The sequence below is a fragment of the Triturus cristatus genome, chromosome 10, assembly GCF_964204655.1.
Source record: "Triturus cristatus chromosome 10, aTriCri1.1, whole genome shotgun sequence".
Lineage (NCBI taxonomy): Eukaryota > Metazoa > Chordata > Amphibia > Caudata > Salamandridae > Triturus > Triturus cristatus.
This window is the reverse complement of record NC_140593.1, coordinates 1,196,402,272-1,196,420,349: the sequence shown is the minus strand read 5'-3', so window position 1 is coordinate 1,196,420,349 and position 18,078 is coordinate 1,196,402,272. Positions and strand designations below refer to the sequence as shown.

Below are 18,078 nucleotides of genomic sequence, written 5' to 3'. Positions count from 1 at the left end.
GCCCCCTTTTCAAGTTCTCCCCCTTTGTTTCTCACCCCCTCTTTATGCGAGAGACAAAATGGCGGCCGCCGCTTCCTGATTTCCACCGATTCGAATGTTTACTGACATCTAACAACCAATTAGAAGTGCGCTCGCGCACGGCAAGGTGCACGCACAGGACTTGCTCAGTGCGCGCACGCTGCGCGCTTACAGTATATATATTGATTTAAATGCTAATTTCTCAGGAAATACTGAACAGATTTACACCAAACCTGCAAAAGGCACTTCATGGACCTTATGGCTACCTCTCTGCCAAATTTCACATAATTCTGTTCAGCCGTTCGGGCTGTAGCTGCGACTAAAGTCCCTATGGAAAAATGCATGGGGAAAACGTGTTTTGGGACCCCCCTTTTTTCTTGGCCCCCGCTTGATGAATCACCCCGAAACTTTCAGGGTAGGAGCGGAGCAGAGCGCCCCATTAGTTTTGAAAATTTTGCAAAGATTCGTCAACCGGCGCCAAAGTTATTCAAAATAGAATTTTGAGATTTCCTATGGAAACTCGGTCCTAACTATAACTACCTACTGGCGACCGCCAGTAGGTAATATATATATATATATATATATATATATATATATATTGAAGCCACAATCCTGACGAACCTTCCTCATTTAGCGGAAAATCAGATACGGACCACCAGGTACATTAATTTATCCAGTGCTTTAGTGTAGATTTCAGCAGCATGACACGTTTCGACCGAGTTTCCCCGGTCTTGATCACATGACGTGTCAGGACCCAATGACATTAATATATAGCAACACCTTGAGAGCAGTCCCTCCCACTCACATAGTGAAGCTGAACAACAGACTACTGCTTAGTCACATTCATGTGCCTTATATTGTATGCTAATATTGTATCAATTTATATATAAATACATATAAATAATTGCATTATTCACTGCAAATAAATTCATATATACACACACACACACGCACTACCGATAATATGAATACTAAACATTGCATAATCGAAATACAGGGCAAGTGCCCAATCGCACGGTAGTATCAATTGTCAGCAACGTGACACTCTGTAAAGTGCAAAGTGCACATTTTGTGCAAAACAAGTGCGAAAAGTGCTTAAAAAAGGTGCTCATGATAAAAGTAAATCCGGACCAACTATTAACTCATAGTTGATCCAATTACTGAAAAATAATAATAACAATTGCAAATGGGTGGCTGGACAAATGTTAAGACCCTGATTCCATAATGTAAAGTGCAAAATGCAAAATGCAAAATATAAGTGCATAAATGTAATAAGCCAATTGCAGAGATCATTTAACAAACATTTTCTGTACATATCATCAATTTAATTAGCAAATTCCAATTCAAATCACTGTGCAACGATAAGCAGTGCAAATACGCATATTGAAGATGGATCAATCAGTAGCAAATTACTATGATATACAACAACTTATTAAGATCAAATAAATTCAAATGTAAACACCTCCATAGACTCGATTAAAACTGCCAAATAAAAACCCCAAAGACACCGAGTAAAACCAGTAAAACAGGTAAAACACGGTAAAAATAAGGCTAAAATCCGGCTAAAATCAATCAAGCTAAAAAGATGTAAACAATGTAAAACCTCATTTCCTGTAAATAGCAACAATGGGTAATGGGTGCAGCAATACATTGCAGGGATCTAAGCGTGACTCGCAGATACATAACTTGAAATAGCTGTTGATTAGCCAATTTATAGACTTAGTTATAAAACATTATGCAATTCCTCTCCAGTGTTTAGGCCATTCGGCATCTTTGTATCAAGTTTTAAGATGTACTGGATTTCTAACTGCTGTAGTCTCTTTTCTCTGTTACCACCTCTTAATGACCTAGTTACTGCATCTATCACAAAATAACATAGATCGTTTAGGTTATTATGATGTACAAGCTTGAAATGCCTTGCAACCGGATAGCTGGGGTCTGAGTTTACAATCGCACACAAGTGTTGTAAAATGCGATTAAAGACTTGCAGTTTAGTGCTGCCTACGTATTGGAGGTGGCATGAACATTCAAGGATGTACACCGCAAACTCAGTTTTGCACGTGTACATCCCCTTGATTTTACAAGGATGCATGCAAATGCATCCATATACTCCTGTTTGTTCACCCCAAACCTGCACACCCTGCAGGAGCTGCATTTATAGAATCCTGTCTTGTTAGATAGCCAATGCCCCGTAGTACTTACTTCCGGACTAGTTTTAACAAGCGCATCCCTCATGGAGGGTGCCCTTCTAAAAGTGATGGCTGGTGTTTCATTCAGTATTGGGGCGAGAGTGATGTCACCTCTCAGTATGGACCAATTTTTCTTAATAATGCTTGTGACTTGTTTTTCATGGCAGCTATATGTAGTTATTAATCAAACCGCATTCTTTTCATTATGTGAATTTCTCTCTCCCTCATTTTCAGAATTGCTGATGATACTAGGTAGGGCAGTTTCTCTACTAACGATGTTTACTTTAGTTAAAGCTATTTGCAGGTCCTTGGCTTTATATCCCCGAGCCTGAAATCTTTGTGCCGAATCTGCTAGACATTGTGTAAGATCAGTGTTGGTGCTACAAATTCTTTTAATTCGTAAAAACTCCCCATATGGGATGCTTTTGAAAAGGTGTCTAGGGTGGGAGCTGCTGGCATGCAGCATCGAGTTCCCTGCTGTTGCCCTTCTATGTAGTTTGGTTTGAATGGTGTTCTCATCAATGTAAACTTTAACATCTAGGAAATCAGCCCTCTCATTGCTTATGGTGGCAGTTAATTCAAGGTTTAAGTTATTGACATTAATAGCATTAACAACATTTTGTGCTGATTCTTTCGATCCACGCCAAATTATGCAGACATCATCAATAAATCGCCACCATTTGATAACGTGGGTGGCAAGCTGCTCCCCGTGAGTTTGCCCAAGGACATGTTCCTCCTACCAGCCTATGTGCAAACACGCATAGCTGGGGGAGAGACAAGCCCCCATAGCCACCCCACACAATTGCTGGTACATCTCCTTGTTAAATAAAAAGAAGTTATTATATAAGCACAGTTCAATCATTCTTAGTAGCATATTATTATGTTTAAAAAATTGTATGCTTCTATTAGATAAAAACTGTTCTACCGCATTCAAACCAACATGGTGGTTAATGCTAGTGTAAAGGGAGCATATATCCATGCTATAAAATGGTCGTTTTCATTCCAGGTAAGTTCTTTAAGTTTACTAAGGAAATGGCCTGTGTCCTTAATATATGATGGAAGATTTTCCACATATTCGTGTAGAAAAAAGTCCACGGGGCTCATTTATGAGCCCCTGCGTCACTTTTGCGCCACCGGTGCGTCACTTTTTGTGACACACCAGTGGCGTAAAACATGCGCCATGTTGCGCCATTTTTACGAAGTGACGCATCTAGGTAGATGCGTCACTTTGTAAACCCCTGCGCTACATTATACCTGCGTCAGGTATAATGTATGCAGGGTGGGCGTTCCCAAGTAAGTAAGCATCGTAGAAGTGACGCAGTGAAATCTATGAGATTTCACTGCGCCACTTCTAGGGTGCAAATGCGTCAATATCTTGCGCCTGCCTCACAGCAGGCGTAAGACTGACGCAGGCCCTTTCACATGGGGCTTGCCACATGTGAAAGGACACATTGCTGGAGTTGCGTCACTTTTGTGACGCACTCCAGCAATGCGTCACTTTTGCGCCTACAGATACGTCAGAAATACTGACGTATCTGTGACTCCTTGCGACATGATGCGTCATACTGTAAATATGACGCATCATTGGAGTCGCAAGGAGGGCGCAGTGAAAAGTGACGCATCACTGTTTTCACGCAGTGATGCGTCACTTTTCATAAATGAGGCCCCACATATTTAGACATGGCTTCGAGAAGGCTTTTTTGAGCCGAGATAATCGGTCGTCCAGGCATAGGAGTTAAACGCTTATGCACCTTAGGAATAAAATATAGAGTTGGAGTCATTGGATGATCATTCCTAAGAAAGTTATGTTCCTGTTTGTTAATCAGTCCTTCTCTCTTCCACTGTGCCAGTTCTTTGAAAACCTGATCCTTTATTGATTTAAGTTCCTGAAATGAGGCCTTTCTGTAACACATTGGGTCATTCAGATGTCGTTCTGCTTCTGTTATGTATGCATATATATATACACATGTTGAATACACATGCACCTGTTGTCATGCCCAGTGGGGGGTGCGGGTGGAGGGATTGCATAGATGCTCTCCGGGCACACTCCGAGCATGTCACTAGAGTGCAGCGGCGTGCAGCGGCTCTTGCGCGAGAAAGGGAAGTGGGCGCTAGAGAGAGGAAGCAGAGAGGGCTTCTCGGTGTTACCACAGCGAGCCCTCGGTGTGACGAGGCCCCGGGCTCAGCCTGGTGGTTTATCCGACGCTTCCTGTGCGAGCAGAACGACTTCACCAGCAAGAGAAGGCAGCAGTCGCTGCTCGGCGGAAGTCCCCTTCCAGCGCCCAGGCCTCGCGACCGACGCCCCGGATCCCAGGGTAGGACCCGCCGCACCGAGAAGGGAGGATGAGCCGGGGGGGCAACAGGTCGGGACCCCGGAACGGGCAGGTGGATAACGTGCCCTCCTGCCTGCTGCTGAGCCAGGAGAACGACAAAGTCTTTGAGCTGCTGGGCAAAAAATGCACGGTGAGGCCCTCACCTCCCCCCATCTATTTCTCTCTTCTAGTGCCTGGACAACTGTGTGCCTTCAAGCGGTTGTGACAGCGTGGGGATTAAGGGGACTGAGTAAGTGTGAAGAATGGCGGCGTGTTTATGACTGTAGAATCCAACATGCACGCCATAACTCTCAAACTGTTGTGTCTCAAAGCAGGATTAATGAAGGTGTATGCGCCAAGAAGGGTGCCTGGTGGGTCATTATAACGCATGCAGCGCTAGCCTGGTTTGAGCTCATGGTCTAAGGCTTGACCGCCGGAGCTTCCACTCAACCTTCGACCCTTCCGAGGTTGATGGGTAACAAGAAACAGACATTATCTGGCAGTAGCGCCTAGAGGCCACAGATGGAGACGGCGTGGTGTGCAATTATGCAGTGAAGGTGAATTTTGTTTGAGAGGGTGAGGGCCGCTTGCATGGTGGGGGTGAGTAAATTATGTTCTGCTTGCCTTGGGGGAGGGAAAATGGTTCACTGGTGGGCGCCAGTCTCCGAATGAGGGGGAATTGAGAGGTATGTATGTGCCGCAAGAGTTACCACCGGGATGTTCATTTATTTTAGGGGTGGGCGGTAAACTCTGCTCCGCTGGCGGAGTTTTGCCCACTCCGCCTGGCGTTCCAGAAAAACTCAGCCAACAGCCACATCACCAAGTTTTTCTTGCATGCGGCTCACCCCAACGCCATGTTGGCGAGCAAGAAAATGAAGCGCTAGGACGAGTCCTGGCATGATTTCTCATCGCGGGCACTCGCCTGGGGGCAACTGTTTGCATAGAAAAATCTGCAGCTCGAGTAGAAAATCTACGTGAGCGGCAGAAAGAAGCAGCCCTCGCTGGTGCAGAGCATGGTGCCGTTTGTGCTGATTTTACAGCGCGGAACAAGCTCCTGGTGCTAACAATCATGTGTGAGCATAATGACAATAGCTGCTAGGTGGCCCATGCTATTATGGGTACATTCAGCAACCCTGGGTTTTAAAACATCACAATGCAATCTGGGACTTGTAGTTCTAGTTCCTTTAGAAGCATGGACCTCGCACTATAAGCTTGCAGTCTGCTGTTAGGTAAAAAGCCATCAGAGACTGAAGGTCTCACTTCAAAATTGCCGCATTTTACAACGTTGTGTAAGAGAAGTCAACACTACTCCCTTTGGTGTAGTGGTTCCATGTGTGAGGGAGGTTCACATATTTTTCAGCCTGTCTCGAATATAGTGAATGTGTGAGAGAAATTAGATCTCCTGTAAACTGAGCTCTTCCTGGTCTGTGTGTGTGTGTGTGTGTGTGTGTGTGTGTGTGGTATATGTGTGTGTGTGGTATGTGTATGTGTGTGTGTGGGTGTGTGTGTGTGTGTGTGTGTGAACCTTCCTCCACGTGCCATTGATGCCTGCAGTATGTCAACAATTAACTCTATTGTCAGATGGATGTCAACAATATTTCAAAATTCATCCCAATACTGCCAGAACCACCATCGTGTCATGGATGGCGACAGTACATCAGGAAATACTACTGTAGCGCCAAGGTGAACGTTATACGAAGTGTGGGTGCCATTACGCAATATATGCTCACAGTATGCTCAAAATTACCACCGTGGAGCAAAGACCACCTTTCTGCCATGGACAGTAATTCCAGAGCCATGAGTGTGCATAGCATGTCAGGAATGGCCAGCATTGTGCCAGGACCAGCATTCTGCCAGGACCACCGTTCTAATCTGCCAGGACCAGCATTCTGCCAGGACCACCATCTGCCAGGACCACCATTCTGCCAGGACAACCATCTGCCAGGACCACCATTCTGCCAGGACCGCCATCTGCCAGGACCAGCATTCTGCCAGGACCAGCATTCTGCCAGGACGAGTATTCCGCCAGGACCAGCATTCTGCCAGGACCACCATTTGCCAGGACCACCATTCTGCCGGGACCAGCATTCAGTGTTAGACACTATCAAACCATGGATGCACACAATATGCCAGGAACGGCAACACATTTTGGGGAATGGATGCCATAAACTGCCAGAACTTACCACCACTGTGGCAGGCCAGGATTTTAGCCGTGGTGGGCAGCATGCCATGGATGCCAATAAGTTGCCAAGAAATATCATCATCGTAGTAGGGAGAGAATTTTACCAAGGGCGGACAATGAGCCTCTTGCCTTGGATGCCCACTAGTTGTCAAGGAGTGCCACTATTTTGTGAGGACCAGAATTTTCTTATGTGTCATCAATGGGCACTTTCCTCTAGATACCACAGATTTACCACCACTGAGCCAAGGCCAGTATTCTACACAGGGGGCAGTGGGCATCATCCTGGTATACACTAGAATTGTTGCAAATGTCGACTATTGTGCCCAGGCAATAGGCATCATCCCATGGATGTCCAGAAGTTGCTTAGAATTACCGACATTGAGCTAGGGTCAGCATTTTAGCAGGGTGGACAATGGGCACACCTCTCACACACATACACATACGTGCACACGCACACACCAGCATGCGCTACACAAGTACGTACATATATATATACACACACACACCTGCAGCGGGTGATCCTGGACTAGGAGTTAAGCCAGAATGCCTTGGAGGGAGGAGGAAGCTGGAGTGCCTGGGGGGAGGGGGCAAGCTGCAGTGCCTGGGGGGAGGGGGCAAGCTGCAGTGCCTGGGGGAGGGGGCAAGCTGCAGTGCCTGGGGAGGGGGCAAGCAGCAGTGCCTGGGGGAGGGGGCAAGCTGCAGTGCCTGGGGGAGGGGGCAAGCTGGAGTGCCTGGGGGAGGGGGCAAGCTGGAGTGCCTGGGGGGAGGGGGCAAGCTGTAGTGCCTGGGGGAGGGGGCAAGCTGCAGTGCCTGGGGGGAGGGGGCAAGCTGGAGTGCCTGGGGGAGGGGGCAAGCTGCAGTGCCTGGGGGAGGGGGCAAGCTGCAGTGCCTTGGGGGAGGGGGCAAGCTGCAGTGCCTGGGGGAAGGGGGCAAGCTGCAGTGCCTGGGGTGAGGGGGCAGGCTGCAGTGCCTGGGGTAGAGGGAAGTGAAGGAACGAACCTAGGGTAGAGGGCCAGGCAAGCTGGAGTGCCTGGGGGGAGGGAACCTATTACCAAAGACTCTTGTTAAATATATTTATGATTGGTTATAGCATTTTATATTGTGTATTATTACAGTGATTGTTTTCTGAATTGTGATTTGGGGGGGTGGGATGTGTCTCGAATTACAAACTTGCTAAAACTTTGACGTAAGATCATGTTAAGTATTGAGTTTCATGCCAGAACGTAGTAACATTTGTGTAAAGTTTTTAATCAATGAGATAATATTCTTAACTACACACAGGTGTGCAAGTGTAGCACATATCACTATTGAAAAACCTCTCAGAAGTAAAGGTACAGAAGGGAACAGCTGCTATTCTCAAGGTATTGCTTGAAAGGGAGCACTTTTTTGGAATAGGTTTAAACAACTCTGTCCTTTTTGGCTGTTTAAAGGGTTACTGTCCAAATTTGTGAATATGGGGTAGAGGGAAGGCAAACTGGGGGACTGGGGTAGAGGGAAGGCAAGCTGGAGGGCTGGGGTAGAGTGAAGGCAAGCTGGGAGGCTGGGGTAGAGGTAAGGCAAGCTGGGGGGCTGGAGTAGAGGGAAGGCAAGCTGGGAGGCTGGGGTGGAGGTAAGGCAAGCTGGAGGGCTGGGGTAGAGTGAAGGCAAGCTGGAGGGCTGGGGTAGAGTGAAGGCAAGCTGGAGGGTTGGGGTATGGTGAAGGCAAGCTGGGGGGCTGGAGTAGAGGGAAGACAAGCTGGGGGGCTGGGGTAGAGTGAAGGCGAGCTGGGGGGCTGGGGTAGAGGTAAGGCAAGCTGGGGGGCTGGAGTAGAGGGAAGACAAGCTGGGGGGCTGGAGTAGAGGGAAGGCAAGCTGGGAGGCTGGGGTAGAGGTAAGGCAAGCTGGGGGGCTGGGGTAGAGGGAAGGCAAGCTGGGAGGCTGGGGTAGAGGTAAGGCAAGCTGGGGGGCTGGGGTAGAGGGAAGGCAAGCTGGGAGGCTGGGGTAGAGGTAAGGCAAGCTGGGGGGCTGGGGTAGAGGGAAGGCAAGCTGGGAGGCTGGGGTAGAGGGAAGGTATGCTGGGGGACTGGGGTAGAGGTAAGGCAAGCTGGAGGGCTGGAGGGCTGGGGTAGAGTGAAGGCAAGCTGGGGGGCTGGAGTAGAGGGAAGGCACGCTGGGAGGCTGGGGTAGAGGTAAGGCAAGCTGGAGGGCTGGGGTAGAGTGAAGGCAAGCTGGGGGGGCTGGGGTAGAGTGAAGGCGAGCTGGGAGGCTGAGGTAGAGGTAAGGCAAGCTGGAGGGCTGGGGTAGAGTGAAGGCAAGCTGGGAGGCTGGGGTAGAGGTAAGGCAAGCTGGGGGGCTGGAGTAGAGGGAAGACAAGCTGGGGGGCTGGGGTAGAGGGAAGGCAAGCTAGAGCGCCAGGTATATGAGGTGCAGTGGAGACGGTGAGCAGACAGTAGTGCCATGTGTGGGGCGGTGGCCATTGGGTGCGCTGGGGTAGCCACGGATGAGTCGAGGGGACTTTACGTGGCTGTAGGTGCTCTTGGGGAGAGAGTTGTCCCTAGAGCCTGCTAGTGGGAGCCTCTCCTAAGCAAGGAATTGCTTTTAGTGTTTATTTCCTTGCTAGAAAGACTGGCAGTCGAATTCTTTCGTTGACCTCATTCGACCACAGTCATAGTGATAATAACCGCTAGCAGGCCGCGAGGTGCAGCAATGCACTTTGGGGCATATTTACAAACCCCTTGTGCCGCCAGTGCTTCACTTTCTGTGACGCACCGGCGGCGGAGTGTGGTGCTCCATATTTACTAAAAGACGTAAAGCCACCCTGCTGGGCTTTTCGTGTTCTTGTAAATACGGCCCTTTTTCACGCAGCACTTTGCATGTAAGGGGCGTTCCGTGGCTGTTCCCACACAACCCCATGGATTCTGCCGCATTCTGAGATTTACAACTTTTCGTAAACCTGGGAATGCGTCAGAATCCTGCCCCTCCCCAGGGGAGCCGTAAGGAGGCGCAACGAGGAGAAATACTTTTATTTCTCCTTGTTTTTCCTCTCTGTATGCGTGCTGTGTTCTGCAGCACACATAGAAAGAGGAAACTCCTCTCATGATTGTTTTTGTGCAGGAAGGCGGCCCTTCCTGCACAAAAACAATCATCCCCGCAACACAGGCACCCGTGGAACATGACGCTAGGGTGCCTGTGGTGGCTCATGGCAGCCTACGGTGCGCCAGTGCAGAGGAGAACTCAGGGTTACATCATATTGTTATAAATATAATGTATCCCTTTGCTCAGAAAGAAATGTAGCATGGTGCAGCCATATGGCTTGCAGCACCTCGCTGTGTTACTTCGTTGTAAATATGGCTCTTTATTTGAATGTTTCAGGAGTATCCGAGTGAAATTAAAATGGGTTAGTCTAGAGTAGAGCTGTGAGCACACACCCAGCAGAGCCATGGTGTAAAATCATCTGTCCGTCTTTCACCAGCAGACAACCACATCTGCATCTGATTTGATGGCTGTGCATATCAGCCAAGAAGATCCGTACATCAGACACAATCTCACTCACCACGGACCACACACCGACACAAACCATTCCAGAGTCTGGTCTGTGATGAAAACGGTAGAACTGGGGCGGAAGAGACACCCCGTCTTTCAGAAAGCGCTGCGATGCCAAGTGCGCTATAACAATAACAATAATATACCATACTTGGGGGAGAGAGTTTCATGATCGGACTGTCCTATAGGGCAATCTGGCAGTGCCAAAACAGCTTGTCTTGGAGGACAGTGTGTGAGCCATTATTTGGCTGTTTGTGGGTCTGTTTTATGGTCTGCTGGGCCGGTTTCTACTGTTGATTTCTCTGATATTACCACAAATATTGTCTGCAGCAAACACAAGTGCATGAATTCTCCCATACTCTGCAAAACACCTGTTCAGCTTGTCTTTACAAGTTCAAAACCGCCCCAGTTAAAAGAACGTGGGCCACTTAGTTGTCTATCTGATTGGCTAATGGAGGGCACATTTTTCTTGGTGCACAGCCTATTTTCTGTCCCAGACCCACCCTGGAGGGTCTTTCAGTCCTTGACAGTTATGAGCATTTCAAGGTGTTTGTGGGAGGATGGCAGGGCTCAGGGAGGGAGATGTGAGGTCATATGGGTAGGACCTCCAGGCTTCAAAGATAAAATCCTCGAAAGGGGTTGTTGACTTAAAGAACTTCCTCAATGTCTGTGCAGTCGCTGTCAGAAGAGATCTTGTACCGCGCTCTGTTGAGTATTTTGAAGTAAAAAGGAATTTCTTGCGAAAGACTGTCCATTTCCCTGTATTGTGAGCCTGGATCCTCTGATGTCACGATGCTAGGTTGATGTTCAAATGAAGACTCATGTTTTTGAGAGCTTTTGTGTCTGGCTTGAATAAGGTCTCCGTGACATTTATGAGACGGCCTGGCTTTGCTCCTTGGTGCATTTGGAGTGAGGATGACCTTGTTTGGGCAAGATGTGTTTTTCCACCCAAGCAACAACCCAACTGTGCCAGGTACTTGCCCTTAGTATTGTCAAAGATATCTGCCATCTCTGAGAATTTGACCAAATTCAGAGATATTGAGTTACAAATTAGCGTGGTCTTTCTCCGAATCCCAGTGCATCACTCTACTCGCTTGCGGCCACTGGGACATGATCCTCCAGAGATGAATGCCCACGCGCTCAGCAAAGTCTTTGAATTGTTTCCCATTGAATGAAGGGACCCTGTCATTTCTAACAACTGTTGGTGTTCCAGAAGGGTAGAAGAACATGCTCAAAGCGGGAACGATTACTTCAGTCGAGGTTCTTGGAACATCCGTGACCTAGGAAGCTGGGGTTGTTCATCCATGACAGCAGGAAGTTGGTGCCCAGTGGAAACTGGTCCAAAGAAGCCAGTCAATGTCCAGCTCCTCTCTAATACCCTTTGACAGCAGAAGTGGGGTTTGAATGGATTGTTCTTACACAGGCTCTGGCAGAAATGGCACATGCTGAGCATCTCTTACACTTATCTAGAGAGCGGAATCAGGCTTCTATCTCAGCGGTTGTTTGATGGCCTCAATCCCCTGTTGTGTTCATGAGCCCAAATCAGGGACAGGTTTTCTCTAAGTCGTTGGGGATATTAGTTGGGTCCCACGGAGCAGCATCCCCTCACCGTGGCATGCCGGCACTCCCTGAATGTTATAAAACCTTTGCAACCTCTCTAAGTTGCTGCTTTTGCAGACTCTGCACACCCTGAAGGGTCAGATGTTGAGTGTGGACTCAGCAATCTGGAGAGGACTCTCTCGAGCAGCCTTGAATACACTGTTTTTGTGAGTGGACATGGGTCGGGCTTGCTGTTGAATGTCGCACGTGCCTTTTTTTGGCTAAAGATGGTCAGCATGCCATGAAGGATATCAGAAGTCTCAAAAACTAACCAGAAGGTTTGTGGGCTTTTCCAGGTTGGTGTATGTTAGGCTCAGTTTGAGGGTCCTGGGTGTACAGGGGTTAATGGGCCTGAACAGTGGGGGATTTGGGAGTTTACCACTGATATCCACTATTCGTAAATACTATTGCTCTGCAAATTAAGCCCCAAATATGCCCCTTTAGCAGTTGCCTCTCAATGGTAGATATGGGTGAACAGTCCAAGGCTTACTCAGGAAGGTGATGTGGGGACAGAACCGCAGAAGTGAACTCTGCACACAATGGCCCACCAATAATCACACTGTCCAAGCAAGACTTGATCTTGATAAACAATAGGGGCCTCATTTACAAGACCCCTGCGTCGCCAGAACGTAACTTGTAATGATGCTCTGGTGGCACCTGTTGCAATGCCATATCTACAAGCCACGCAAATCTGCCGTGTGGTTTTTCATGGCCTCGTAGATATGGTGTGAGGCAACGCAGTGCAGGTCGCTGCATTGCCTCACACTGTGATGGGGAGGCGTGCCATGAGTGTTACGGTGGGTGTTCCCACGTAACACCCACGGCATTTAACACATTGCCAGATTTATAATGTTCTGTAAACCTGGGAATGTGTCAAAAGTCTGCGCCTCGCGAGGGGAGGCGCATGGGAGGCACAACAAGGAGAAATAACTTTATTTCTCCTCGTTTTTTTCTCTTTCTATGTGTGCTGCATTCATGGGATGAGGAGGAGGGGGTGGATAAAAGACAATATACATATTCATATACAATATACATCAGAAGGAGCTTGATGCACATTGGGGATTATTACTTTGGGAAGGAAAAATGTACACATTTTTAAACAAAATAGGAATACAGTAGGTGTACAGAGAGTGTGATAACTTTCAAGTCAAAGTGCAATATAATAACACAAGCCTGTGTAGACAGGACAAAATGACAACTGCATGCAGGTGGAGACATAATATGCAGAGAAATACAAGTCAATGCACGAAGTACAGGGCTTATATGTTTGAGATGTTGACGGAACTTGTAAGGACAGGAACTGATAACAATCACCCTCAGGTGGAAAAACTTTTGGCAGAGAATAACACATGAACACAAGTGAATGGTGACAGTTACATTATGGAACGAGCCCAGGAGGGAGGAGAGGGCCAGGGGATGAATGTACGTACCCTAACGTAGATAAGGGACCTATGTACGAGGCAGACGGCCATTACATGGTGATAGTACTGTTCCATTCATCTAGGGTGTTGAGTCCACGGTTAACAGAATCACAGCAAGTGATCCATCTACACTCGCATTCATTCAAGAGCGATTGTAGTTTGCCACCTCTGGGGGGTGGAGTAGGTTGGTCAAGACCTGCCAAGTGAAATCTGCCTCAGTGTGGCCTTTTTCAAGCGAGTGTGAGACCAAAGGGGCGTTTACCACCTTTCAACAGATACGACTCCTGTGTTGGGTTAAATGGTTCTTGGCCATTTGTGTAGTTTGACCTATGTACACTAGCTCGCAGGGAACACTGAATGGCATAGATCACGTTGGTTGATCGACAGTTGGTAAAAGTTTGTACGGTATGTGAATGGTCATTCAACTTTAATTCCACTGTCCCTTGGATCAAGTTTGTAAGCCGGTTTTGTTCGTTCCGGTAATCAAGAATGCATTGTTCTATGCTTATTTTGTCTTCAGATTTGTCCCATAGGGTTTCGGGGAGACTGCTCAGCTGCCCTCTTGTCGGTGCAGCCTGTTTTCTGTGATCCGGTCCCTCCCGTCCTGAATGTTGGAGTTGGAACAGTCTTCCACCTGATGTGAGTAATAAAAATAAAAAGAAAGGGGGACCACTTCCTCCGATTTGGTCCTGACGAAAGCCAATGACCCAGCAAGGGCGCATGTGGGCTGAAACATGTAGACCAGTCTTTTCCATGATGTGAAGGATGCATTGCATATCCTACTCCCACATCCACTTTTGTTTTTTAAATCTTATCCTTATTGTTTCCTTTAATAAATCAATTCTATGATAAGAGGTAATTTTAATTCACTTTTTCGTGAATAGATCCCAGCTAACCTCTGGGGATCGCTTGCTGGTGGAGGCACATAAATAAGACCCAATGATGATGCTATCAGCCACGATTACGCCGATGGCAAGATACATACCAAGGGCGTAAAATGGCTGTTGAGGGTCCCACGGATCTTTCATCACGATACTTCTAGGCCTGGATGCCCCACTCCACCTTTGACTGTTTTGCTATATAACCGGAAGCTGAGTGGGACCATGCAACGCTTCTACTTCCCTCCCTTGATAAGTTGTCAATCCTGTGTGTGTCATGAAAGTCATGATGGAACTGGAGAACTTCATGAGTTCTAACTTCTCTGAGGTGAGTTTGGAGAAGGATGAGCCCCATGGAGTTGGTGCAGCGTGCCGGGGTTGTAAGACGTCTCTGGGTCTGAACCTCAGGTATGTTGCCTCATGAACGCACAGATCCTGGCTTACCCTCCTGGCACTTGAGTAGTCAACACATCTTCAGAGCATCCTGCAGCTCAGCGAGCACACAGGCACGTGGGACCCCCACTCCTCGATAGTAATTTTACACAAGTCCGTTCACAAGTCCAGAGCCAACTAAGGCGTAAACTGCCTTTTGTAAAAGTGCGTCGCCCTGTTTGAAATTCAAGGGAGCCCAGGGCCCGGTCTTCAAATCACAGTCCAGAATTTGTACCCGATGCTCCCTGCCATGTACTGGTGGAAATTTACAGGGTTTTGGAATTCACAATATTTCCCCGGTTACACCTGGAAACTGGTTTCACCTTTCCAGACATTATTCTAGAAAGGTTTTGTGACCTCCATTTTTCATGTGAGAATAAACACAAGTATCTTTAAAAAAAAAAAGCAAGTGCAAATATGCTTGAGCCTTTTTTTTTCTCCTTGGGGAGGATACTTTTCCGGCGATGAAGCCCCTTCCCTGCACCCACACCATTTCTTTGGAGGGGGAGAGGTCTTCACTTTCCCGGCTGGGAAGGGATTTATTCATCCACCTCCAACCAGGGGTGGCTGGTGTTAACGGGCGAAATGGGCGTCGCCCTGCCACCCTGGGGGATTGAAAAAAAGTGAGGTGGAACACTAAGCAGCCAGCAATAAATTGTGCTGGCTGCTCGGTGAACAAACATGGGCAAATCCGTTTTTGTTTTTGAGGGGGTGGGGGAGGAGGGCCCTTGGCTACTCTGCTGTGCATGCTTTTGGGTGGGCGAAGATTTCTTCGAACTTGAGCCAGAAAGCAGGGCAGTGACGACACACAGGTGGGAAAGGCCTGGTTTCACTGCCAGAATAGCTTTGGATTTTGGGCGTTATTCCTAAAGCCCAGGGAGGAGTCAGAAGCTCCCCATTCATTCCAATGGCTGGGGGCGGGCCAGTCCGGCTTCGGGGAATGTAGTGGGGTGTGGCAGTGGCCTCTGCCTCTTCCTCGAGAGAGACCCAGCAACAGTTGTTTATTATTAGGTGATTGGTTGGTGAGGTGTGCTGGGGTTTGGGGGAGGGGTCAATCCAGCATTTTCCAGTTTGGCTCGTGCTCATTGCCATGCTGTCTTCTGCAGTCTCGAGGAGCCCGCCCGGCGCGAGAGAACACTGGTCGCGTTATCGAAAATGCAGGAATTGGATATGCCGATTACAGTTACAGGTAGCTTGTCTTTGGACTATATATGACCAGTTCTGTTATGTATATGACTTTTTTCGGTGTGTTCAGTGAGTTTACCAGGACGTGAAAGCGTGCGTGACTAATTTAGAAGGAACACCGGCCTTTCACAGGCAGACTGCCTGCGCATGGCCGGTGTTCCTTCTAAATTAGTGACGCACGCTTTCATTGAGGCGGACGCCTGGTTATTACTGACTCTCGTCCCCGCGTGGCCTGCGCCGACATACCTTCAGCTGGACTGCCACTGACAGACTCTGAAATTATCCTAAAGCTCAAGGGCTGCTGGGAGTGGGTGAGGCTGGGTCCTCTCCCCTCAAGTTCATTATAAAGTGCAGTATCCTGCTGGGACGGCACTTAGTACACTTCGCTAACATCTACGGACTGCCAGTTACACTGCGGGGCTGTCGTGGGGTTAGTGCTGGGGTGGGATTCAATGGTTGCAGCAAAGGGATAGCTGGAAAATTAAAATACCCCTGCAATGAACCGGTAACGTAACATGATCGGGCACGTGCAAAATATGAACTGAAATGAAATGAATGAAATGAAAAGAGATTTCTAAAGCGCATGGCTGCCCTTGAGCGTCCCAGCGCTAACAATGTACTGAGCCGCTACCCCAAGACACAGGGAGAGACCTACAGAGGAAAAAGATAGGTCTTCAATGCTTTGCGGAATTTTGCCAAATTGGGTTCTTTACGCAAAGCCATCGGTAGAGCATTCCATAGTTGACCTGCATTAATAGAAAACCGACGTCCACCCGATTTCGCCTTTTTTTCCCTGGGTATCATTACTAGATTACCATCTTCAGAACGAAGGGCTCGCGTAGGTTTGTAAGAGTGGACCAAATCTCTTAGAATGGGGGGACCCGATCCTTGTAGGGCTTTGAACACTATGCAGAGAGATTTAAATTTAATGCGGGCTCTAATAGGTAGCCAGTGCAAGGCCTTCAAGGCAGGCCGAGCAGAAGAGCTTTTGGCAGTACCAGTGAGCATCCGTGCAGCTGCATTCTGTGCTCTTTGGAGAACATTCAGAGTGGATTCAGGTGCCGCCAGGAAAAGGGCATTGCTATAATCAAGCCTGGAGAGCACCAATACCACCATATGAAGAAGGGTCACACAGTGGCCCGCTGTGAAGAGAGTGGCCCCTGAGAGAGGAGTTAGACAGGGGGCTGCACGCTGTGGAGAGAGCCCCCTGAGAGAGGAGTTAGACCTGGGGCTGCACGCTGTGAAGAGAGGCCCCTGAGAGAGGAGTTAGACCTGGGGCTGCACGCTGTGGAGAGAGGCCCCTGAGAGAGGAGTTAGACAGGGGGCTGCACGCTGTGGAGAGAGAGAGGCCCCTGGGAGGGCAGTTAGACAGAGGTGGTATTTCACAGAGTTTAATTGGCATTAGGCTGATTGGTGGCCTCCCACAGGGTTGGGAGCAACCCTGCGCTGCAGGTGCTTGGGTTAGGTCCCTGTTATAAACCTTGGCTATCATGGCACCAAACAGGCAATCTCGTGCCTCCCTACAAGAGTCAGATCCACCAGCATTTTCTTCTTTCCCTTTCGTCGTACTTAATTCAGTCCACCACCCCTCCACCCATTCATTCACTTTCCATTCAGTTATTCAATTCTCCCATTGATTTGACCATCCTTTCACCCTTTTTGCATCTTCCTTTTAGCAGTCTTCCTTCCACTCTTTCTTGCACCTTTACTCTGTCCCACTTTCCTTCTCCACGTTTCCTTCATCCAGTACTTTCACCATTAAATCCGCCCATTCCTCTGCATCTTTCTCTCCCTACCCATTTTTCCTTCTCCTACGTACATCTCCTTTCTTACTTCTTTCGCTCCCTTCTTCTATTTGCCCCCCCCCCCCAGCCATGTCTTTCTTTACCTCCCCCCATTGTCAACATTACATTTCTCTTGCATTTTCTACTTCCCCGTACTAGGCTGATCTGACAGTCCTCGACCCATGCCCTTCAGGTGTGCCATGCTGGTTCCCCAAAGTGTTATCAGTGAGCTTTTGTAGGGACATGTCGACAGACCGTTAACTTACTGGCATTCATTTTACAGGCCCAGCCGCATCTCCCCACTTTAGGTGTTAACGGGTTTGGTGTGCGAGTAAAGGCCATTTCTTTTCTAGCTTAGCCTTATACTATCGAAATAGTGGAAAGATTTGGGCCTCCTGTAAACATTTGTGAGCAGTGTTTACAGCACAGGTTCCGGTTTGTATTAAAGTGGGTGTGAAAGGCTAAATGGCGCAACAAACAAAATTGCACAACTTATTAAGAACACGAATATGAAAATAGAGATTACCAGCGGTGCTATCAATAAGGGAATAACACC

The 18,078-nt window shown here is 48.2% G+C and overlaps 1 protein-coding gene across 2 annotated transcripts in view; it reads left to right on the top strand.

Annotated features, from left to right (window-relative positions):
* The first annotated feature begins 4,246 nt into the window (after window positions 1–4,246).
* The window catches only part of WAS (WASP actin nucleation promoting factor), a 152,734-nt gene continuing 138,902 nt past the window's right edge, over window positions 4,247–18,078 (top strand). The window contains exon 1 of one of the 2 annotated variants that reach the window (XM_085629630.1): window positions 4,247–4,670. In XM_085629630.1, coding sequence (XP_085485756.1) covers window positions 4,551–4,670 — 120 coding nt within the window. In that variant the 5' untranslated portion in view covers window positions 4,247–4,550. The remainder of the gene's footprint in view (window positions 4,671–18,078) is intronic. The other variant, XM_085629631.1, reaches the window with a different exon arrangement.